General features: G+C 42.9%; 1 protein-coding gene across 2 annotated transcripts; it reads left to right on the top strand.

Annotated features, from left to right (window-relative positions):
• Window positions 1–14,092: 14,092 nt before the first annotated feature.
• On the top strand, window positions 14,093–19,206 carry LOC123113925 (probable methylenetetrahydrofolate reductase). 2 transcript variants are annotated; one of them, XM_044535255.1, is made up of 12 exons: window positions 14,093–14,379; window positions 15,360–15,542; window positions 15,697–15,757; window positions 15,845–15,927; window positions 16,124–16,297; window positions 16,724–16,897; window positions 16,970–17,070; window positions 17,163–17,274; window positions 17,607–17,687; window positions 17,788–17,965; window positions 18,213–18,547; window positions 18,995–19,206. In XM_044535255.1, the coding sequence occupies exons 1-12, from the start codon at window positions 14,161–14,163 to the stop codon at window positions 19,076–19,078; spliced, it is 1,785 nt and encodes a 594-aa protein (XP_044391190.1). In that variant the 5' UTR covers window positions 14,093–14,160; the 3' UTR covers window positions 19,079–19,206. The 2 variants fall into 2 exon arrangements, with proteins under 2 accessions (XP_044391190.1, XP_044391189.1); XM_044535254.1 differs by having other exon boundaries at window positions 15,697–15,927.
• The last annotated feature ends 5,831 nt before the right edge of the window (window positions 19,207–25,037 follow it).

Raw genomic sequence — 25,037 nt, 5'->3', positions numbered from 1 at the left:
GAGCATGCGCGTAGTACTTGATTTTTGATGACTTCTAAATTTTTGCAATAAGTATATGAGTTCCTTTGACTAATGTTGATTCCATGGATTATACGCACTTTTACCTTTTCGCCTTTGCTAGCCTTTTCGGTACCGTGCATTGCCCTTTCTCACCTTGAGAGTTGGTGCAAACTTCACCGGTGCATCCAAACCCCGTGATACGATACGCTCTATCACACATAAGCCTCATTATATCTTCCTCAAAACAGTCACCATACCTACCTATTTATGGCATTTTCATAGCCATTCCGAGATATATTGCCATGCAACTTTCCACCGTTCCGTTCATCATCATCATGACATACTTTACTTTTGTCATATTGCCATTGCATGATCATGTAGTTGACATCATATTTGTGGCAAAGCCACCATGAATTATTTTTCATACATGTCACTCTTGATTCATTGCACCATCCCGGTACACCGCTGGAGGCATTCATATAGAGTCATATCTTGTTCTAGTTTCGAGTTGTAATTCATATGTTGTAATCATTAGAGGTGTGATGATCATCATTATTAGAACATTGCCCAAGAAAAAAAATGAAAAAAAATGAAGAAAGGCCAAAAAAAGAAAGGCCCAAAAAAAAGAAAAAGAAAAAAATAAAGAAAAAAAAGAAAATAAATGAAAGGGCAATGTTACTATCTCTTTTTCCATACTTGTGCTTCAAAGTAGCACCTTGTTCTTCATGTAGTGAGTCTCATATATTGTGCTTCAAAGTAGCACCATGTTTTTCATATAGTGAGTCTCATAAGTTATCTTTTAACTAGTGGGAATTTTTCATTATAGAACTTGGCTTGTATATTCCTACGATGGGCTTCCTCAAATGCCCTAGGTCTTCGTGAGCAAGCAAGTTGGATGCACACCCACTAGTTTTCTTTTGTTGAGCATTCATAGCTCTAGTGCATCCGTTGCATGGCAATCCCTACTCCTCATGTTGACATCAATTGATGGGAATCTCCATAGCCCGTTGATTATCCTCGTCAATGTGAGACTTTCTCCTTTTTGTCTTCTCCACACAATCCCCATCATCATATTCTATTCCACCCATAGTGCTATATCCATGGCTCACGCTCATGTATTGCGTGAAGGTTGAAAAGGTTTGAGATTATTTAAGTACGGAACAATTGCTTGGCTTGTCATCGGGGGTATAGAAGTTGGGAACATCTTTGTGTGACGAAAATGAAGCATAGCCTAACTATATGATTTTGTAGGGATGAACTTTCTTTTGCCATGTTATTTTGAGAAGACATGATTTCTTTGATTAGAATGCTTGAAGTTTACTATTTCTTTTACCAATATGAACTTTTATTTTGAATCATCTGGATCTGAACATTCATGCCACAATAAAGAGAAATTACTTTGAGAATCATGCTAGGTAGCATTCCACATCAAAAATTCTGTTTTTATCATTTACCTACTCGAGGATGAGCAGGAATTAAGCTTGGGGATGCTTGACACATCTCCAACGTATCTATAACTTTTTGATTGTTCCATGCTATTATATTACTTGTTTTGAATGATTATGGGCTTTATTATACACTTTTATATCATTTTTGGGACTAACCTACTAACCGGAGGCCCAGCCCATATTGTTGTTTTATTGCCTGTTTCAGTATTTCGAAGAAAAGGAATATCAAACGGAGTCCAAATAGAATGAAACCTTCGGCAACGTGATTTTTTTGGAAGATTATGGTCCGGGAGACTTGGAGTTCACGTCAGAAGAGCCTCGAGGAGGCCACGAGATAGGAGGGTGCGCCCCCTTACAGGGTGGTGTCCCCCTGTCTCGTGGACCCCTTGAGCACCCCCCGACCGACTTCTTTCGCCTATATATGCCTACGTACCCTAAAACCATCAAAAAATCAAGATAGATCGGGAGTTCCGCCGCCGCAAGCCTCTGTAGCCACCAAAACCTCTCGGGAGTCCGTTCCGGCACCCTGCCGGAGGGGGGTCCCATCACCGGTGACCATCTTCATCATCCCGGCGCTCTCGATGACGAGGAGGGAGTAGTTCACCCTCGGGGCTGAGGGTATGTACCAGTAGCTATGTGTTTGATCTCTCTCTCTCTCTCTCGTGTTCTCTCTCGTGTTCCCTCTATGGCACGATCTTGATGTATCCCGAGCTTTGCTATTGTAGTTGGATCTTATGATGTTTCTCCCCCTCTACTCTCTTGTGATGAATTGAGTTTCCCCTTTGAAGTTATCTTATCAGATTGAGTCTTTTATGAGAACACTTGATGTATGTCTTGCCGTGTTTATCGGTGGTGAAAATGGGATATCATGTGCCTCTTGATGTATGTTTTGGTAACCAACTTGCGGGTTCCGCCCATGAACCTATGCATAGGGGTTGGCCCACGTTCTTGACTCTCCGGTAGAAACTTTGGGGCACTCTTGGAAGTACTTTGTGTTGGTTGGATGAATCTGAGATTGTGTGATGCATATCGTATAATCATGCCCACGGATACTTGAGGTGACAATGGAGTATCTAGGTGACATTAGGGTTTTGGTTGATTTGTGTCTTAAGGTGTTATTCTAGTACGAACTCTTTATTAGATCGATCCGAAAGAATAACTTTGAGGTGGTTTCGTACCCTACCATAATCTCTACGTTTGTTCTCCGCTATTAGTGGCTTTGGAGTGACTCTTTGTTGCATGTTGAGGGCTTGTTATATGATCTATCTATGTTATTATTGTTGAGAGAACTTGCACTAGCGAAAGTATGAACCCTAGGCCTTGTTTCCTATCATTGCAATACCGTTTACGCTCACTTTTATCGCTTGCTACCTTGTTGTTTTTATTATTTCAGATTACAATTTCCTTTATCTACTATCTATTTTGCACTTGTATCACCATCTCTTCGCCGAACTAGTGCACCTGTACAATTTGCCATTGTATTGGGTGTGTTGGGGACACAAGAGACTTTTTGTTATTTGGTTGCAGGGTTGTTTGGGAGAGACCATCTTCATCCTACACCTCCTACGGATTGATAAACCTTAGGTCATCCACTTGAGGGAAATTTGCTACTGTCCTACAAACCTGTGCACTTGCAGGCCCAACAACGTCTACAAGAAGAAGGTTGTGTAGTAGACATCACTCGCCTTTGTGGACCATGGAGGTTTGGATGTTGCTATTGCTCTCTCACCAGAGGTTGTTGCCCAGGTGGCGTCTGTGGGTGCCGAGGTTGATGAGATAGGTGCTTTGGCAGCTAATTCTGAGGCGCCAAAGCCCATTCGGTCGCCCATCATTGACCGTGACACTATGTTGGCACGTATTGACGAGGTGGTCTTTGTGGAAAAGCTTGACCGTTTGCTCGCCTCCTTGGAGGCAACTTATCCTGGGTCTCGCGATGTGATTGCTTGCTTCCTAGTGGATGAGATTTCTACAGGCAAAATAAAGAAGGCAAAGAAGGCTCTCAGGGGCATAGGCAAGAAGAATGACACCATTCATAAGGCGTCTGCGGCTGCTTAATGGAGGATACTCAGTGTCTTCGTCCTCCATCTCCAACTGGCTCGTCTCCGTGGATTTCTTGGCGTCTGATGTATTCAACATTGGTTTTGTTGAGGGTTTCTTTGCGACATAGAAGTGCTAGGGTTCGTGGTTGTTGTGTGTTATGTATGTTTGTCGGGTTGACCGTGAGGTCATGGAGTTTCTTTCTTAGTGAGTAGTTCACTTGTGATCTATATGTATCGGTTTTCGCCCGGTTTTCCGTTAATTAATCGGGCAATTATCTTATTCTTAATTAATCGATGAGGCAAATCTTTTGCCTCTGTTTTGAAGAAAAAAACAACATATTTCGGTCTACCACAAAAGTTTAGATATATGTTTTGGTCTCCAATGAAAGTTTAGTTGTGATATAAAATGAGGTAGTGCGGTGGGACGGAGCGATGTAAGGCGTGCAACCCTAAGGTTCGTGTTAGGGCATCTCCAATGATGATCCCAAATTTACTCCCACATCCGCCCGTGGATAGGAGGGGATCAGCCCGCAGACATGGATGCGGGAGCCGGGCATCGAAAGCTAGCCGCATATGTCTAGCTACATTTCAAATAAAATTTAACGAAAATGAACAAAACTGATTCAAATTTAAACAAACGAGGCAATATTCATTCACACTTGGATGATTTTTACATAAAATCAGATACTTTTCATCTAAACCAGAGCAAATTCATTACATTTGGACATATTTCAACTAGACCAAACTCTAAACCTAGACTAAAATGTCCGTCAACGCCCATTGCCCATCTCTGGCCGGCCACGAGTCCCGAAAAATGAAGCCCCCTCCCCTTCACAGCCCTCCGCTGACATGTATTCCCCATGTCCGGCAGCCCACTCCTCGGACTGCCGGATGCCCTCGAAGGATATGCTTCAGTGAGAGGGGAAGAACAACCTCCGATTTCCCCTATTTCTTCCCTATGTCCGGTTGTGCCACTCATTGGTGTGGCCTCCGCTTCCATGAAGCACAGATCAGTGTTGGTTTTTGGGGCGGGGGCGACGGTGGCCTGCGAAGAGGGCAAGACAGCGGCCGTGCATGCCGGCAACGCGATGGTGGGGGCCTTCGTGGGACCCAATCAGTGGCGGCCTCCCATGGTCTACTTTTCCTCGAGCTTGGCAGCGGGCGCAAACGTGTTGTCCACCTCATTGATATCCGTGAAGCCGGCTTCTTTCTCCGTTGGCGGGGTGTAGTTTCATGAACATTGACGACGGGTGGCGGGGGAGGAGCGATACAACATGGCCTTGCCGACAGCAGCCACGATGTGGCGCTACCATGCTCCCTCGTGTGGTGGCCTGAGCAACTCGCCACTCCTCTGCAAGCTGGCTTGGAGCGACGAGTTGTTGAACCACATGTCGGCTTGTAGTGGTCACTTTCTCCTCCACGCGCTAGCTGATACGTCTCCAACGTATCTATAATTTTTTATTGTTCCATGTTATTATATTATCCATCTTGGATGTTTTATATGCATTAATATGCTATTTTATATCATTTTTTGGGACTAACCTATTAACCTAGTGCCAAGTGCCACTTGCTGTTTTTCCATGTTTTTGTCTTCTACAGAAAATCAATACCAAATGGAGTACAAATGGAATGAAACTTTCTGAGGATTTTTCTTAGACCAGAAGACAACCACGAAGCTTCGGGATGAGGCCAGAGGAGCCACGAGAGGGCCACAAGCCCTAGAGGCACACCCCCAGGCTTGTGGGCCCCTCGGGACCCCTCTAACCCTAATCTTGGCTCCGTAAATACCAAAATATTCCTCGTATACTAGAGGGCACACCAAAAATACTTTTCCGCCACCGCAAGCTTCTGTACTCATGAGATCCCATCTTGGGGCCTTTTTCGGCACTCTGTCGGAGGGGGGTTCGATCACAGAGGGCCTCCACACCAACATTGCCGCCCTTCCGATGATGTCTAAGTTACCACAGACCTACGGGTCCATAGCTAGTAGCTAGATGACTCTTTCTCTCTCTTTGATCTTCAATACGATGTTCTTCTCGATGTTCTTGGAGATCTATTTGATGTAATCTTCTTTTGCGATGTGTTTGTTGAGATTCGATGCATTGTGGGTTTATGATCAGATTATCTATGAATATTATTTGAGTCTTTTCTGAACTCTTTTATGAATGATTAAGATAGCTTTGTATTTCTCTTTGATCTATTGATTTGGTTTGGCCAACTAGATTGATTTATCTTGTAATGTGAGATGTGCTTTGTTTTCGGTTCAATCTTGCGGTTTCCTCGCCCAGTGACAATAGGGGTAGCGAGGCACGTATTTGTATTGTTGCCATTAAGGATAAAAAGATGGGGTTTTTACCATATTTCTTGGATCTATCCCTCTACATCATGTCATCTTGCTTAAGGCGTTACTCCATTCTTGTTAACTTAATACACTAGATGCATGCTAGATAGCGGTCGATGTGTGGACTAATAGTAGTAGATGCAGGCAGGAGTCTATCTACTTGTCACAAACATGATGCCTATATTCATGATTATTGCTTTGAATATTGTCATAACTATGCGCTTTTCTATCAATTGCTCAACAGTAGTTTGTTTACCCACCTATGTGTTCTTTCAAGAGAGAAGCCTCTAGTGAAACCTATAGCCCCCGGGTCTATTTTTCATCATATTATTTTCAGATCTATAAAACAAAAAATACAAAACTACCTTGCTGCAATTTTTTTATATCTACTTTGTTTTACACTTTTACTTATCTTTTATACCTATCTCTACTAGATCTCACTCTTGCTAGTGACCGTGAAGGGATTGACAACCCCTTTTTTGCGTCGAGTGCAAGTGTTTGTTAGTTTGTGCATGTGGATCTATTGGAGACTTGTGTGTTCCTCCTACTGGATCGATACCTTGGTTCTTAACTGAGGGAAATACTTATCTCTACTTTGCTGCATTATCCTTTCCTCTTCAAGGGAAAAATCAACGCAAGCTCAAAAAGTAGCACTAGACTGCAGCCTCTCCCATGGTACTGACAGCCTAGAGTGGCGAGGGAGGTGGAGTAGCGAGTTGCCTGGCTCATATTCGACGGGCCACCCAACCGGCTTTTATGCTGGAGAACTCCTCTTCCTGCTCGCCGGTTGCCATGGAGAGTGTGAAGAATATGGTGCAAGGAGGAGATGGGAAGCGGAGGTGTGGTGCGGTGTTTGCCCGGCGTCTAGCCTTGTTTAAATAGTGAGCAGGCGCGAGGAGCCAACCGACTTTATGTTTAATGCCCGCTGGCTCGCGAACGGATGTGTGGCCGAAGTAGGTTTCTCGGCGCACACACACACATGTTTTATGGAGGAAGGCAGGCAGTCTGTAGCCGTTTGAATGCGGCGAGGAGGCATATTCAGTTGGGCGGTGCTCTCTCGACCGCCGCGTTGCTTCAATGCCGGCAGGGAGAGGCCGCGTCCACTTTGGGTCGGTGTCAATGCGGGCAACTAGCTTCGGGCGGGAAAGCACATGGGCGAGGGAGGAGGATTTTGGGTGGACCAGTTGCCAGGAGCGGACGTGGCAGCAGTCCGGACGCCCGCAACCCCCCCTCCGCACACACTCACACTTCGTCTCCGGTTTGCGAAAAAAATGGGTCTGAACCGCTCGCCGGATCGCTACAGGCCCGCGTTGGATTGCAAAACACGTGTGGACCGAGCGATCCGGACGGTTGCGAGTAGTTTGAGGGTCGGTGTTGGAGATGCCCTTAGTACATTTCTTTACCTCTCGGTGGCATATATTATATCACTGTAATCCTCCTCATGTCCCACACCTCGGATCGTATTGACGTCTGGAATAGTGTTGTACTCTAGGACAGTGAGGGGTATAGAAAATTCACCTTCCATGTTAAGTATCACTTTATTGTCTAGCCATAGGGAAATATAATGGAATTCAATACAGCACATCATAGATAACTAACAATCCATGTTACATGCCACCTGTTTAACTAGGTGTAATAATCCATCCCTTATTCTGCTAGTGATTCCGGTGTAACTAAATGTAAAAGGTGTATGTGTCGCCAGTGGGGCAACCATCACGCCTGAGATGGAGCCGGTGGCGGGGCATGACGCCGATGATGATGCTGGGGATGCGGCGCCGGGGCGGGAGTTTCATGATGTATGGGGCCCGGTCCGGAAGGAACCAACATGTGTGCCACTATGAGGCCTTCCATCGCCTCATTCATCGAAGAAGGCTGCGGGGGATGATGACGGTGATGTTTGTGGGGTTGTGGTGCTGGGGCACGATGATCATGGTGTATGGGGTTTGGCCCAGAAGGAACTGGCCTCGGCACCGCCGTGAGGCCTTCCCTCGCCCCTCCACTGATGGAGACGACATGCGGAGAGGTGGGGAAGGGATGATAGGGAGCGGTGGTAGAGGGAGGTTTGGTAGCGGGGGCAGAGGGAGGTTTGGTAGCGGGGGTAGAGGGAGGTTTGGAAGCGGGGGCAGAGGAAGCTTTGGTAGCGGGGGTAGAGGAAGATTTGGTAGTGGGGGAGAGGAATGTTAGGTAGAGGGGGCAGAGGCAAGTTTGGAAGCGGGGGGAGAGGAAGGTTAGGTAGCGGGGGCAGAGGCAGGTTTGGTAGCGGGGGGAGAGGAAGATTAGGTAGTGGGGGCAGAGGCAGGGTTGGAAGCGGGGTTAGTGGGAGGTTTGGCAGCGGGAGAGGAACGCCTGGCACTAGGCCGTCGGGCATGTAAGACGAAGAAGGAGGGATGACATCGCCAGGCATGTGGTTGTCAGAATTGTGAGGCAGTGGGGAGGGGATGGTCGACGGTGGGTCACTTGGCATGTGGTTGCGGAGCGGTGGGGAAGGGACGACCGTCGATGGATCTCCAGGCATGTGGTTGCGGGGCGGCGGAGAGGGGATGACTGGGAGTGGGTCGCCGGGCATGTGGCGCGCGGAAGACATCGTGGAGAGCATTAGCGACAGAAAGAGCACAAGGAGCGGCGCGGAGCTCTCGTGCAAGGCGGCCATGACTATGTGGTATTGCTTGCAAGATGCAAGCAAGTTTGCTGTGTTGTGTGCTCACTGCAAAGTTGTACGAGGCGAGGTAAATATATAGGGGGCATCGGTGTGAGATTATTTGGTGAGCAATTATAATCAACTAATTACCAAAGGGTTATCTGTAAGATAAACAGGCAACTAGTAAAAATATCCAAAAAAATAGGCAACTAGTGAATGAATTCTAAAAAAACTATACTAGGAAATGATGTGGATGGGTATTACCCTCGGCATTAACGCGTAGAGAGGCGTATACGTATTCGTATGAAGGCGCCTTCCACCTTGGAGTACGTATCAGCAAGGATGTGAACTCGTAACACACACATGAGCGATCTCTGTCAAAACAAAACGAGTTAAACTAGCTAGCAGTTCCAGCCTAGCTAGTTACCCGACGTTGCAAACCTCTCAGAGCTTTCGCTTTCTTCTTGGGATCTCTTTAAACAAAAATCTTAGATGTGATCAAACACTCTTCAGATTTTTGCCTCTGGATTTTATTTTTTCACTGAGCATTTGTCAGCATGGCAACACACAGAATCGACTAATCATGGCACATTGAAAAACCAACTAGTTTAGTCAAGGCCAATCGTTCTTATAATTATTATGAAGGTTTGAACTATGAATCTGAGCTATGAAGGTTCGATCTCATCTATTTTAGTCAAAAGACAAGTTCAGTCGTCTAGTAGTGAATGTTTGCAAATCAGGTAAAGCGAAATCAGCTGATCTGAGCAACACAAGAGACCGATCAGTTCGATCTCATCTGTTTTAGTCAAGAAAGACAAGTTCATTCATCTAGTGAACATTTGTGATTAGATATAACAAAATCATTCGAACGGGGAAAGAATATTTAAATCAGTGAAAAAAGAAACAGACAACTTATGCTAGATACTATATTCAAAAGTAGATGTGCAAAAAGCAATATCATGTCCATTCCGTCCACATCTTTTTTTGTTTTTTCCTCTTGTATTGTGTCTACGTTTCACCAAGGCCAATGTTTTTATGCTCTGATAATATCAACGTTTTACTGTGAATGCATAACTAAAATGATGCCGGTAGCCGAAAATGATGACATCGAATATTCCAGGATCAATGCACACGAATTTGTTTTTTTTTCAAGTGTCTGCCTGTCCTAAACTTAGAATTATAATTCAAGTTTTATTAGCACATAACTTTCTTCCGATTCGGCTCCCTCCGGCTTTAGTTTATTTCTTTTTTGCGAAAAGGCCAAATATTAAGTAGCATAGAGCATTACGAAAAACATCCTTACGGAAAATGAAAAAATATGAATATCTTGGGTTGTTGAAGACTTCTTTCTCCTGCATTCATCTGTGGTGTACCGTGAGCGAAGCTCGTTGCCTCTCCTGCTTGTTTAAACCCAAAAGCATATACAAGTAGCGGCCGAAAAGTCATCAATGTAGGCCAGAAAACGGTGTCGGCCGCGATCTACATAGCAAAACGCCGCCTTGAAAAAGAAAACGTTGAAGAGGGACTATAGAAAGCCTCAAGTACAGCTAGATGCCTAGATGGAGGTGGGTAATGATGAAAAGTGGTAGTGGGTTGATATTCGTATTTGAGAAAATGCCTATTTATATGAAACATCCGCATCCGAACTAAATGAAAATGAAAGGTGTCCCAATTTATCTTGCATATTAAAATATAAATATGATATGAGATTTTTGACACACATATGAATATGGAAGCGCATATATCCGTATCCAAATAATTACGTGAGCTAATCCTATATTATATCTAAGAGACTGATCCTGCTACTTTTAGTTATCTTAACAAGCATGCTTCCACATCACTAAAATAGTTATATTTGTTAAATTTACTATCTAGATGCATTATCATCCGTTTGATCATGGGAGTCCTCCACCATGCAACATGCATTAGTGAATTCTAAGTGGGCATTAAATCACATTAAATTTAGTTGTAAAACAACCAACTACTATTTTTTTAGCCATGCGAGCTGCCACATCATCATGTCATGCATGTAAATTATAGGTTACATTTTTTGCAATAGCATATCCATGCAACACTGCCACTTCATCAGTTAATGCATGTAAGTCATTGGTTAATTTTTAGCATTACATTTTGTGCTCTCATAGACATGGTATATGTGTTGGGCACTTTGAGCATACCTATGTAGTTGATCCTTCATTTTTTTTCTAGAAATGGTACTTTTTTTCTCTATTTAAATCACTACAACGTAATATTTATTTTTTCCACATACAATCTTTATAGGTATGCTCCTATAAAGTTGATCGTTCACTTTTTTTTAGAATTACACTCTTTTAACTACAGTCTATTTTTCTCTTTTATACATGTTTCTGTTATCTACTTCACATTATTTTAATAATTTTTAAGTTTATATAAAAATACTCTTATATTTTATTTTCATTGCTTTTAGTTGTTTATGCAGCACCTAATTATGCATGTCTTTTTAACAAGATTACCGCAGTAACGCACGGGGAATCATCTAGTTTAAGCAATACTAGTCCCAGTATGCTAATTATCCAACATAAAATCCTAGGAAGTGGTCAATTGTTTTAGTGATTAAATTAGAAATTATTATGCATAGTAGTATTTATTCATAAGCATGTTCATGATTGACTTATTGTGCATCGCAAATTGGTTATTTTGTGTCACATAGCTGTTGATTTATTTTGTTTTAACTAATATGTTGCTATTATTCGGATCCTTTCCGAATCAAGTAAACATCTGATATGTACCCATATTGAAATAACATCCGCTCCGTATTCGTATTCAGTCAAATCCATGTTCGCATTTGTATTTTGTTTTGAAAATATAAGAAGTGAGAAGAGCATTATCCAACCCGCTTCCACTCCTAGAGTCTAGGAACACAAATCTCAAGTCCCCCCTTTGCTTTTTGTTATGAAAAAACTTTTATTGGTTTGCTCTATATTCTTCTACATTTTTCTCAATCTCTAGGAAAAACATGAGAAGAAGAAAAGAATCAAGATTGTTGTCATTATAGTGCCACCCTTCCATTATGTCAGAATATTTTCATAAAAACAAATTTAGAATTATATAATTCTGTTGAGAAACATTTCCTGTAGGGCGATCTATTTGTCAATTACTTTGTCCAATAACAATTTATCCATTACGTCCATGCCTTTTTCTTTTTCTTTTTCCCATCGTATTGTATCCACATATTACTACATCGGATTTTTGTATGCTTTGATAACATCAAACTTTATTTCTTGAGAACACTATAAAAAATATTGAGTTGTAATCGCCAGGCTAGTGTCACCAATGCAGTATGTCTCTCACTTTTAACAAGAAGAGGGGATAACAGTAGGAGTAACGATGAAATGACTTTTGACTGCTTGCCTATGATGGCCTATTATTACCACTAGCTAAATACCCGTGTGTTGCAACGGGGGAAACTTTATTTTTGTGTTTCATCGTAGGAATTTTAGACGAGTTTGAGATTGAGATATACCGTGGGAAAGGAATTCATAGGCAAAGGTAAGAAGAAAATATGATGCGATTGAGACTGTGTATGTACAACTATGTGAGTTGATTTTGTTGTTTGCTTGAAAGGGCTCTTACTATTGATGATTTATTTGATTTTTGTTGATTGATTTATATGGGATATCCTTTTCCAAAAACAAGAAGGTGGGGTTAGTTTGAAAAATAATAATGGGGGTTATCGTGTGATTCTAAAAAACCGATGGAAGGGGGAATGTATTGATAGGAAGGGGCGGAAACGATGAAACCAAAATGAAAAAAAATTCTCCATTAATAGTAGATACTAGTTAAATACCCATGCGTTGCAATGGCGGAAATTTATTCTATTGGTTAGTTGTAGGAAATTTTTGATTGGGTTGAGATTGAGATATGCTGTGAGGAGGGAATCCATAGGCAAAGGTAAGAAAATATGAGATTGAGATCGTGTACATACAACTACGCGAGTTGATTTTGTTGTTTGCTTCAAAGAGATTTCTTGTTATTAATGATTTTTTTTATTCTTGCTGATTGCCTACAAGAGATTTCTATCTCAATAAACGAGGAGGTGGGGCGTTGGTTTGATTTTCTTAATGACGATTACCACTTGGTTTGAAAAAAAATGATGGAAGAGAGCGTGTATCGACGTGAAGAGTAGAAACCAAGCCAACAAACTCGTTTTAATAGTAGAGATATGCCATTCTAAACCAGCATCACGAAAGGCCTCTAGTGGCATCCCTCGATACACGCCACTCATTACACCTCGAGCTCTATGAGTGAAAAGGAGGGGGGCAGGGGGAGTTCGGACGAAGAAAACAATGGCATCAAAGATGCCAAGTTCAAAGTGCTAAAATTTGTTATATTTCTCTATGTTTTGGCTTTCCTACAATCAGATTTTGAGTTTAATTCAGACGTGCTCCCTTCGTCCCATAATATAAGATCGAGCTTGCAAAACGATCTTAGGCGAATTGTGCAAAGGCTTGTAACTCTGCGAATTGAGCTAGTTCCATACTGAGTTTCTTAAACAAGATATTCTAAAACTTAGGTAATTTTATAGTCATTAGGATTTTAGTTCTATATGAAGTAAGGACTACCCGATAATTTCTTATAAACATAGGTTTTCATTGGAATTCACTCAGTCGGTTAATTATGGAACAAGAGAGCTGTTACATCTTTGTTTTAAAGAAATATGAAAATGAATTGTATATTATGGGACGGAGGGAGCAGCTTTCTTCAGATCCAGCTCCATAAAATTTGATTTGCTATACATTGTTTTTAATCCATAGAGGAGAAGATGACAAGAAGAGGCGAGTCGAGATTGTTGTCACGATGGCGCCACCCCATTCCATTTCTGTGGAGCTGGGCGAGTCGGCAGGAGTGGCCTTGTCCCCATCTTGCATTTTCCTTTGTTTTTCTCTTGGATTATTATGTCCACGTGTTGCACGACTTCTGGTGCTCCAATAATGTTGAAACTTTTACGTACGTACTCCCTCCGTCCGGAAATACTTGTCGAAGAAATGGATGTATCTAAACGTATTTTAGTTCTAGATACATTCACTTTTATCCATTTTTCCGACAAGTATTTCGGGACGGAGGGAGTACATGGAAACACCCCCAAAATTCAGTGGCAATTCAATCACATCTGGCAAGCTCCACTCAATTTCCTTTTTTACATATGGCAAGTGTCACCGGATCACCAAATCAGCGGAAGTCCACAGCACTCGTGGAAGAATCCCACGGGAATCAAACGTAGGTAGGCATGTCGTTGCCTTACCACACCAAAATGAGATCGATCGCATAGAAAAATCTTCACCGAGTTTCAGGGGGGGCCTACATGGCAGCGACGGCGGGCCAGATTTCCAAACCCGGCTCCGCAGTGGTCAGTGTCCTCCCTCCCCCACACATTTGGGTAGGTGCAGGACAGCGACGCCGGGGGACCGACCGTCCACCCGCCCCACCACCACATCCCTGCACCCGTCCCACGAGCGCCACACCTAACCACCTTCGTTCGCGCATACAACCAGGCCCCACCGGGCAGCGCGCGGGCCAGCCTCGTGCGCCGCGCCCACCCAGCGGGAGTGGTTGGTGGAGTCAGATCTCCTATAAACCCACTCGCCACCAGCCGCTACCCCTCGCCCACCCGCCCGCCCCGACGCCATTGGAGCCGTGGGAAGGTTCTAGAGGAAGATGAAGGTGATCGAGAAGATCCAGGAGGCGGCGGCGAATGGCCGGACCGCCTTCTCCTTCGAGTACTTCCCGCCCAAGACGGAGGAGGGCGTCGAGAACCTCTTCGAGCGGATGGACCGCATGGTCGCGCACGGCCCCAACTTCTGCGACATCACCTGGGGCGCCGGCGGATCCACCGCCGACGTCACCCTCGACATCGCCAACCGCATGCAGAACATGGTACGCACGTCTCCCTCGGCCCGTCACCGCCGCCCCCTCCGCGCGCGCGCGATCTGATCTGATCTGCTCTGACTCTGACTCTGTTTCGGCGCGCGCCTTCCGCCGCCGGGATGCGCTGGGCTCGATCCGGCTCGGATTCAGGCGCAATGCGAGGTTCTGTAGTTCGTGCGGGGGTGGGATATGCTTAATTCCACAAACTGTTGCTTGAGATTGGTGGAACACTAATTAGTTTAAATTGCTTTTACTCCAATTTCAAAATTGAGCGGGCGCATTTGGTGCGAACGGCTGATTTAGGATGAAATGGAACTGGTGCCAAGTAGGAGTTCATCTGCTTCCATGCGGTTTAGTTACTTGATTTGTGTTCTCGATTAATGCTGATCGTGTTTAAGAGACACCTATTGCTAATTTATGCTTCGATGTGAGCAGGGGAGTGTTATAAACATGGTATATTTTTATTTTTATGCTTGTAATGCTTAGTTCAGCGTACATTTAAGCTATGGAACGGTAGGGGTTTTGTTGAGATTAGTAGTTTTGATGAGCTGAGCCACATTGACTCACAGAGTTCATCCATTTTGACTTGGTCAACACTCTCAGTAAGGGGCTTGTTGCTTGCTTGCTTTCTGAGTTTTTCTGGGATGAGTCATTTTGTTAGGATTTCCTGTCTGGGTTTCATGGCATCGTGGTCTGAATTTCTTATGTCATGTGCTCAATGTTGGGTGTATCTATCTGGGGACAGGGAAATGTACAATTGTTAATGGGTAATTCCATCAAAAGTAGTGACCGTTGTTTTTAAAAAAGATTGGAAGAAGACACTCATTTGATAGTATTAAAGTTTACTGCAAACATTCTGTCTTGCCAATATGTTGCTCTGGATAATTTCAAATCAGTTTCTGAGGCTTCTTTTAAATTTCAATGATTCTATGCATTGCTGCCATAAATATTGTCGGGGCTTTTAATATTTCCTTGTTAATATTTTGCAGGTATGCGTGGAAACGATGATGCACTTGACGTGCACCAACATGCCAGTGGAGAAGATCGATAATGCTTTGGATACCATCAAGTCGAATGGGATTCAAAATGTTCTGGCACTTAGAGGAGATCCTCCACATGGCCAGGACAAATTTGTTCAAGTTGCTGGTGGATTTTCTTGTGCTCTAGATCTGGTAAGCACCTCTTCTTACAACGGATTGAATGTAATTAAGTCTTATTATATTGGAGAGGCATGGACATGATGGCAAGCTTATTGCTGTTGCTGTTGCTTCTGATATCTAGGATTTCAGATGTTGAGTCCTGATGCCTTCTGTTTTCCAATTGCAGGTGGAGCACATTAAAGCCAAGTATGGTGATTACTTTGGCATAACTGTCGCTGGCTATCCAGGTTTGCAAATCTTAGCTTCTCTCTACAGTCGGTGGACGGTTTCAATGTTGCAAATTATAATTGTCATTTCTGTTTTTCAAATGTCAGAGGCACACCCTGAGGTAATACTAGGCGAGGAAGGTGCTACGGAGGAAGCATATAGCAAAGATCTTGCTTACTTGAAGAGAAAGGTTCTCTCCAATCTTGTTGGTTCTTTTAGTTGAAAATGAAAACTGTATGGTTGCTAACTCTGTTGATCGATGCCTGGACATGGTCTTGCATAGTATCGTCTTCCCTAATGATGTAACCTGTTGCATACCCTACGTACTTGTTGAGCATAAAATTGCTCTTTGTCAGCTTCTTTCTCAACCTACATTGTCTCTGCAGGTTGATGCTGGCGCTGACGTTATAGTCACTCAGCTTTTCTATGATACCGATATCTTTCTCAAGTTTGTGAACGACTGCCGTCAAATTGGTATAACATGCCCTATTGTTCCTGGCATAATGCCAATAAATAACTACAAAGGATTTGTGCGCATGACTGGATTCTGCAAAACTAAGGTATGGTGTGTTGCTGTAGCTCCATCGCAAGTAATGACATCTGGTCTGTCCCCCCTTTGGATTCACATCTTTCCCCAAAACACATGGCAAACTGGTTTATTCGGTCATTATATAAAATTACAGGACAGAAAAAAAGACATGTTTTAGGTAATAGTACCTTCATTCCCTTTTGTGCTATATTGACTTTGTATCAATATAGCACCCTTGCTCTCGATTTCCTTAGAATTTTCCATGCCCATTTGCACCGTATTTTGAACTGGGATTCATGGGAGCACCTGAAGGGGTGGATTACTTCTGATACACCTTTTTTATGGAGATAATCCAACAAACATCGAACATGTAAAACATGTAGAATCTGATATTTTATTCATTTACTGAATTTCGGAGTGTGGTACTAACAGAATGCCACTTCAAATGTAAAAACAGATTCCAGCTGAGATTACTGCTGCCTTGGATCCTATTAAAGACAATGAGGAGGCTGTGAAAGCATATGGAATCCACCTTGGTACTGAGATGTGCAAGAAAATTTTGGCTAGTGGGATCAAGACTTTGCACCTTTACACACTAAACATGGAAAAGACTGCTTTAGCAATTTTGATGGTGATTCCTTGTCTTGCTTGGTTTAATATTTTATTCTGGCAAGTTTCTAATGGCTAACTTATTTTTTTCCAGAATCTTGGATTAATAGAGGAGTCCAAGCTTTCAAGAACATTACCTTGGAGGCCTCCAACTAATGTTTTCCGTGTCAAAGAGGATGTTCGCCCTATATTCTGGTAGTCTTTTCTGAATTTTTCTTTGTGTGTCTGTTTGAGTATTAGTACTACACATATACTCATTCAGTCTTGTCTATGATATAACTGAGCAGGGCCAACAGACCAAAGAGTTACATCTCAAGGACCACTGGTTGGGATCAGTACCCACATGGGCGGTGGGGTGATTCCAGGAACCCATCATATGGAGCACTTAATGACCACCAGGTAATTTCATCTTGTTATTTGAATCTACAATAATGGTATTCACAACAGTTGGAAGTGAACATTTGCATAAGATCCAGAAATAGTGGTTCAGCACAAAATATTGGTTGCCAAACACTGTTGTTGATTGGCTCTTTCTGTTAGTTTTCTCCGAAAAGAAACAATTTTCTGTTCTTAGTACCAATTCAACCATTCGCCCAAACAACGTAATTCAGTTGTTGGGCATTGGCTATTCTCTGTTTCCAAGATCACCTATAGTAGTGAGGCTGCTTTTTTGTGATTTAAGTTTCATAAAGTGGTAGTTGTATGCAATAACTGTATCTGCTCTTTCATAGTTCACACGGCCACGTGGGCGTGGCAAGAAGCTCCAAGAGGAATGGGCTGTGCCACTGAAATCTGTGCAAGACATTAATGAGGTAAGTCTTGAACTACATGATAGTATATTATTGCTCTGTATGCCATACAAACAATTTCAAGGTGTCATTGATTTTGCTAACCCGCTTTTCTCACCTACAGCGGTTTGTGAACTTCTGTGAAGGGAAACTTAAAAGCAGTCCATGGTCTGAGTTAGACGGTCTTCAACCCGAGACGACGATAATTGATGATCAGCTGGTGAAGATTAACTCAAAGGGTTTCCTTACCATCAACAGCCAACCTGCTGTAAACGCAGAGAAATCTGATTCTCCTAGTGTTGGTACGTCAAATCTCTGGATGCTTGGTCCTTTTTTTTTTTGATAGAATGCTGTTCTTATTGCTGTATGCTGGTACTGGTGGGAGCCTGGGACCAAGGTTTAGGTAGAGACCATATTCTCAGCCATAAATAAAGCCCTTTAATCCTTGTTTTAGTAACGCTTTCTTTACATCCTTGGGTCATTAGTGTTTTTCTGCTTTGTATGGTGTTTGCCTTACCAAACCTGCTTTATTTCTGTTCTGTTCTGCAGGATGGGGCGGCCCAGGAGGCTATGTTTACCAGAAGGCCTACGTCGAATTCTTCTGCGCTAAGGAGAAGCTGGGCCAACTCATCGAGAAGAGCAAGGCATTCCCTTCCCTCACGTACATCGCCGTGAACAAGGAAGGGGAATCGATCTCCAACATCCCTGCGAACGCCGTGAACGCTGTTACATGGGGTGTGTTCCCCGGCAAGGAGATCATCCAGCCTACCGTCGTTGACTCGGCAAGCTTCATGGTCTGGAAAGATGAAGCGTTTGAGATCTGGTCCAGGGGATGGGCCTGCCTGTTCCCTGAGGGCGACTCGTCCAGGGAGTTGCTAGAGCAGGTACTTTCAGATCGCCCATCGCTCTTTCTTGCGCTAGTAACAGGCTCAAAGAAACTTTTTGTGCAGATAAATGCTTTGCATCCTTCCGTTTCTAAATATAAGCCTTTCTTAGAGATTTCAATACAGACTACATATGTATGTATAGATGTTTCTAAATATCTTCCAGCTTTTGCTAAAAAGTAAAAACTTGTCTTTAGAATAGAGTCACCTTTCAGACAATCAGCTAATGCTAAGAGATATTACAATTGTTTTGGTACCACATGCTCTCTGAACCATAATCTAAGCACTTCAACCTGGCCTCCATAATATAACACATCTACCTAAGTTCCACTGACACTCCGTATATTGCTATTTCTGAAATGCTGCAAAGATAATGTCGATACCACAGGAAGCAGATAATATATCTCTAGGGGTTTCGCTGACATCTTTCTTGCTCTTCACTTGCAGATTCAGAAGAGCTATTACTTGGTCAGCCTCGTGGACAATGACTACATCAGCGGGGACCTCTTTGCTGCATTCAAGGAGATCTAATTTCGATGATACCTTACAGTATGCTGTGTTTGACCGCCCTTCGCTAGAGTCCTGTAATATGATTTGTTGTGATTTCTGTTGATTTATCCAAACCACTCAATATGAATAAGAATTTTCGATCTTTGTTCCTTCTTCGTGTGCAGTCTCTCCCCTTGTCTAGCTTATTTGTTACCTAGGTTTATTTTCCCCGATGATGAGTTGAAGCTTTTTTAATGTGTATATGTGGTAATACAGTTTACTGCCACGATAGAAGCTCGGTCCATTACTTGGGTTGTAATTTCAAACGAGAACCACTCATCTATGAAGGACTGAAGATGTCAACTAGGGAGAGATGGGGGTTTGAATAGGTGACTACAAACTTTTTGCAGGTGATTTTAGATATTTGTAGAATTATAAGTTCTCTACAAATGTAACTAACTGAAGATCATATATGATAAGCAATTTAGCAACCTAAATTAGTTATAGAAGTAATAAGAGATAGGAAAAATTAAAGTTGGAAAAATTAAAGTTAATGTCCGTGGATGGAAGCTAATCTTTGTTTGTTTTTCTTGCAAAAGGGAAGCTAATCTTTGTTGGAGGGATTAGGTCTGGGAAATATATCTTTTGCTTTGTTTGGGAGTACATGATGAAAATTAGTTTGGGATGGAGCCTAAAAACAAATTAACAAGACTCAACATCAACACAAATCGGTGGGGTTGACTTCCTCAACTCTCATTTCTCCTCTCACTTAAACTTTCATTCCCTCTAAGGGCCAGCTCTTTTGCTAGCTTCTAGAATAAGTTTTTTTTTAGAATTCAGCCAGCTTTATTACTCAAAATCCACAGAGAGTGGGATACAAGATAGGTCGTGGGGTTGGCCGAGCCAGAGATGGCGCCCCGGACCCCTTCTAAGGGAGAATCTGACTAGTCTATGTGCTTCATAATTCACAGCACGACACTCAAAAGTAAAAGTACATTGAAATAATGTAGCTCTAATATTGATCTCGGACACTATGGCACCATACCGCGGGTTGACTTCCTCAACTCTCATTTCTCCTCTCACTTAAACTTTCATTCCCTCTAAGGGCCAGTTCTTTTGCTAGCTTCTAGAATAAGTTTTTTTTAGAATTCAGCCAGCTTTATTACTCAAAATCCACAGAGAGTGGGATACAAGATAGGTCGTGGGGTTGGCCGAGCCAGAGATGGCGCCCCGGACCCCTTCTAAGGGAGAATCTGACTAGTCTATGTGCTTTATAATTCACAGCACGACACTCGAAAGTAAAAGTACATTGAAATAATGTAGCTCTAATATTGATCTCGGACACTATGGCACCATACCGCGGGTTGACTTCCTCAACTCTCATTTCTCCTCTCACTTAAACTTTCATTCCCTCTAAGGGCCAGTTCTTTTGCTAGCTTCTAGAATAAGTTTTTTTTAGAATTCAGCCAGCTTTATTACTCAAAATCCACAGAGAGTGGGATACAAGATAGGTCGTGGGGTTGGCCGAGCCAGAGATGGCGCCCCGGACCCCTTCTAAGGGAGAATCTGACTAGTCTATGTGCTTCATAATTCACAGCACGACACTCGAAAGTAAAAGTACATTGAAATAATGTAGCTCTAATATTGATCTCGGACACTATGGCACCATACCGCGGGTTGACTTCCTCAACTCTCATTTCTCCTCTCACTTAAACTTTCATTCCCTCTAAGGGCCAGTTCTTTTGCTAGCTTCTAGAATAAGTTTTTTTTTAGAATTCAGCCAGCTTTATTACTCAAAATCCACAGAGAGTGGGATACAAGATAGGTCGTGGGGTTGGCCGAGCCAGAGATGGCGCCCCGGACCCCTTCTAAGGGAGAATCTGACTAGTCTATGTGCTTCATAATTCACAACACGACACTCGAAAGTAAAAGTACATTGAAATAATGTAGCTCTAATATTGATCTCGGACACTATGGCACCATACCGCGGGTTGACTTCCTCAACTATCATTTCTCCTCTCACTTAAACTTTCATTCCCTCTAAGGGCCAGTTCTTTTGCTAGCTTCTAGAATAAGTTTTTTTTAGAATTCAGCCAGCTTTATTACTCAAAATCCACAGAGAGTGGGATACAAGATAGGTCGTGGGGTTGGCCGAGCCAGAGATGGCGCCCCGGACCCCTTCTAAGGGAGAATCTGACTAGTCTATGTGCTTCATAATTCACAACACGACACTCGAAAGTAAAAGTACATTGAAATAATGTAGCTCTAATATTGATCTCGGACACTATGGCACCATACCGCCCTCTGCTACCAGGATTTATATCCGAGACAACCTCCTTGCAATCCGAGGCAACTATGTAGTTGTTGATAAGAAGATCCTCTGCCAAGCACATTGCCTCCCTACAAGCCATCGCTTCCAGAGAAGCTGGATCATCCACTCCTTCCACCACCAAACCTGAGCTTCCAAGATAATTTTCGCTCGAGTTGAGGCATACCGCAGCTGCTGCACCACCTCTCCCTGGCCGGACAGCGGCATCAACGTGTATTTTCGCAAACCCCGCACGAGGAGCCTTGGGTCGCTGTGATCCTGCTGTGGCATTAGTTGCCTCCGTCCTCAACACTTTAGGCCGGATCATGTTAAGCTCATCACAGTATCTTCTAATGAAATTTTGAGTTGCTTGAGGACTCTAAAAAATTCCTTCATGGATCGCCTTACGACCTCGCGTGCCAGATTGACCAAAGAGTTATTGATAAGAGGGCAAACTGCTCATGTGTAAGGGACTCAATTAGCGAAAACAACCATTGCTTCGCTTTTGGCTCTGTCAAATCCATCATTTTATGTGCGAGATCCTCGTCCACCAGCGCCCATACACATCTGGACATGGTGCATTGAATCAGTGAGTGTTTCCATGAATCCGGCATCCCACATAGACCACAACTGCTGGAATTCGTCATATGGCGATGAGCCCTCACATCCTCAGTGGGGAGGGAGTGTTTCGACAATCTCCACAGAAACATCCGGACTTTGCCTGTCACTTCGCTTTTCCATAGTTTCTTCCACATCCCTTCTTCTGACTGCAACATTGACGTTCCCGGTGCCCCCTCAAGCCATGCCTCACGACGCTGTTTTGTTTCAGATAGCATTCTGTATGCAGATTTAACTGAGAAAATGCCTTTGCTGTCAAAATTCCAACTCCAGAAATCATCTATATTGCGCATACAGAGAGGAATGCTCAAAATAATATTTGCATCCATTGGCATGAAAACCTCGTTCACCCTTTGCTTGTTCCGGCTAGCTGAGGTTGTGTCTATCAGTTCTGACACAAGCCGTGGTGGGTTCGCAGCGATGCATCCATAGGGCCGGAGCATCTCTTTCCTTGGGAGCCAATTATCCATCAATATATTGGTGGATGCACCGTTTCCAACATGCCTGATCAGACCCTGCTTCAGAACGTCACGACCTTCGATTATGGATCTCCAAATCTGACTCGGGTGTCCCCCTAGTGAGGCTTGCAGAATATCACTAGTTGGATAGTATATACTCTTTAGTAATCGGGCATTGAGAGAGTTGGGCTCCTGCAGAAGTCTCCATGCTTGCTTTGCCAACATAGCCAAATTGAAAAGTTCAAAATCTTTAAACCCAAGACCACCCATGCCCTTTGGTTGTGTCATAGTTTCCCAGGAGACCCAATGAGGTTTGCGTTTGCCTTCCTTTGAGCCCCACCAAAACTTCCTGATTAACATATTCAGGTGCTCACATAATCCTCTTGGAAGCTTGAAACATGACATAGAAAAAACAGGGACCGATTGTGCAACTGCTTTCACCAGGACCTCCTTGCCCGCTCTAGACATGCAGTTTTCAATCCACCCTTACACCTTGCTCCAAAGTCGATCTTTGAGATATTTGAAAGCCCCATTCTTTGAAGAACCAATGTCAGACGGCATGCCAAGGTATTTTTCATTCAAAGTCTCGTTTGGAACATTCAACATTGTTTTTATCTCCAAACGTGTGTTTTCTGGAACACCTTTGCTAAAAAAGATTGAAGATTTATTATAGTTAATTCTCTGACCTGAAGCATTGCAGTAAGCTTCCAGAGCTTGGTTCACCTCGGTAGCACCCACACCGTTTGCCTTGAAAAACAACAGTTAGCTTCTAGAATATGTTGAAATAAGCTACCCCCTCCCCAGCTTATTCTAGAAGCCCAAACTATTTTTTATAAGCCTAATAGTTAAGACTTGACTAGTAGGCTTCTAAAAGAAAAAAATGGTTCGGCTTCTAGAATAAGTTGGGTAGGGGGCAACTTATTCTGGAAGCCCAAAAAAGCCAGCAAAAGAATTGGCCCTAAACAATTAGTGGACTTTTAATCCCCTCACCCTTAACTCTCATTCCCCGTCTCTAATTCTCACGAACCGAACAAGCCGACCCAGCCTTTAAAGTTTACCTAGAACCTTAACAAACTCCACGGTAATCCACAATTTGGAAGCTCATCAGGGACACCTACGCCTAGTCCAAGAGTAAAAAAAAAAACAAAGAGTCTTGGAAACGTGCTGAAATGCTCAAATATTTCGCCAGCCAAAAGAGGAGGAATACTTGGATCTCAAATCTCCCTCCTAGTCCCCAATAATAGCTAAAATATGGGCAAGGAAGTGTGGGGGAATAACAATGGGCGTTAGATATGAAGATAGGCTCGAAGAGATACCATGCCTCGTGGGGGAGAAGAGTATTTAGGCGGTTAAAACTATAAAAAAAATCATATTTTTCAAAGTTATGGATATATGGGAATATACAAAATGGTGACGGGACTCAGAAAACAACATCCAAAAAACTGCTCCCCCACAAGTCAAATCCAATCTCGGTGATGTGTGAGCAGCTCTCTCTCGGGGCTGAGAGTATGTAATTTGTTTTCTCCTATAACTTTATGCGAGAGCCCATCCCTTACATGTACTTCAAGGAAGACATCCTCAGATAAACAAATTCTAATCGGACGGCTGATCGCGTGCTCGCATTGGTTTGATTATTACTCGGTCATCGACGGATCAGGGCTAGATAGTGCGGTCCTATTGTTTTCACCAGCCAACAAAATACACTCGAGCAACTCTTGTGTTAAAAAAGGCTTTCGCCCCGTTTATATATATATATATATATATATATATATATATATATATATATATATATATATATATATATATATATATATATATATATATATATATATATATATATATATGCACCTCATCAGAGTAAATATTTACTTTTGAACTGAACACATGAATAAAGAAAAACGATCGACGCTGCTCACAACAAAGGGCGTCTCATTTCAAAATATCAAATACATGTCTTCTAGCTAACATCAATAGGCAAAGTTTGACAAGGTTTTCCAATTTCAAAATATCAAACGAATATATGGTTATTGTATGAAGTACAATCTTTATTAAAAAAAAGGAACCAATTAGTTTTAAAAAGCGATGCACGTCCACACATGAGTTTTTGCAGCTGCGATTTACGTATGGTATCTCTCTGAAGCAGATGCGATTTATTGGACACATGAGTTTAAAAAGCAGAAAGGACACCCGCTGTCCACACATGCATGATGCATGCACGTCCACGGCGGCCATGTCGAGGGTGATTCGGTCAAGGCCGCTGTGCGAGCTGCACAAAGTGGCCTCGGTCATTGAGGAGGAACGGGCTGAGGCGTGAAGCCTGTTAGACATATTAGGATTCGGAACAATGCACGTTACCTTTGGTGGGTACGACTGTCATATATTTATAAGAGGGAACCGTATAGATACATGTTATGTTACAACACGTATATATGCTATATATTTAGTCTAACACCCTCCCTCAATCTTAACTATGTCCTGAAACACTCAGAAGGTTAAGATTGCGTCGACATCCCTCAAAAAAAGGCAAGGACAAGGGTTTAGTGAAAATATCAGCAAGTTGATTCTTAGAAGAAATAAACTTGATCTGAAGAAGCTTCCGAGCAATACGTTCCCTCAT

This window comes from Triticum aestivum, chromosome 5B, assembly GCF_018294505.1.
Source record: "Triticum aestivum cultivar Chinese Spring chromosome 5B, IWGSC CS RefSeq v2.1, whole genome shotgun sequence".
In the NCBI taxonomy this organism is placed as follows: domain Eukaryota; kingdom Viridiplantae; phylum Streptophyta; class Magnoliopsida; order Poales; family Poaceae; genus Triticum; species Triticum aestivum.
The sequence above is the reverse complement of the archived record's forward strand: the minus strand, read 5'-3'. Positions and strand labels throughout refer to the sequence as shown.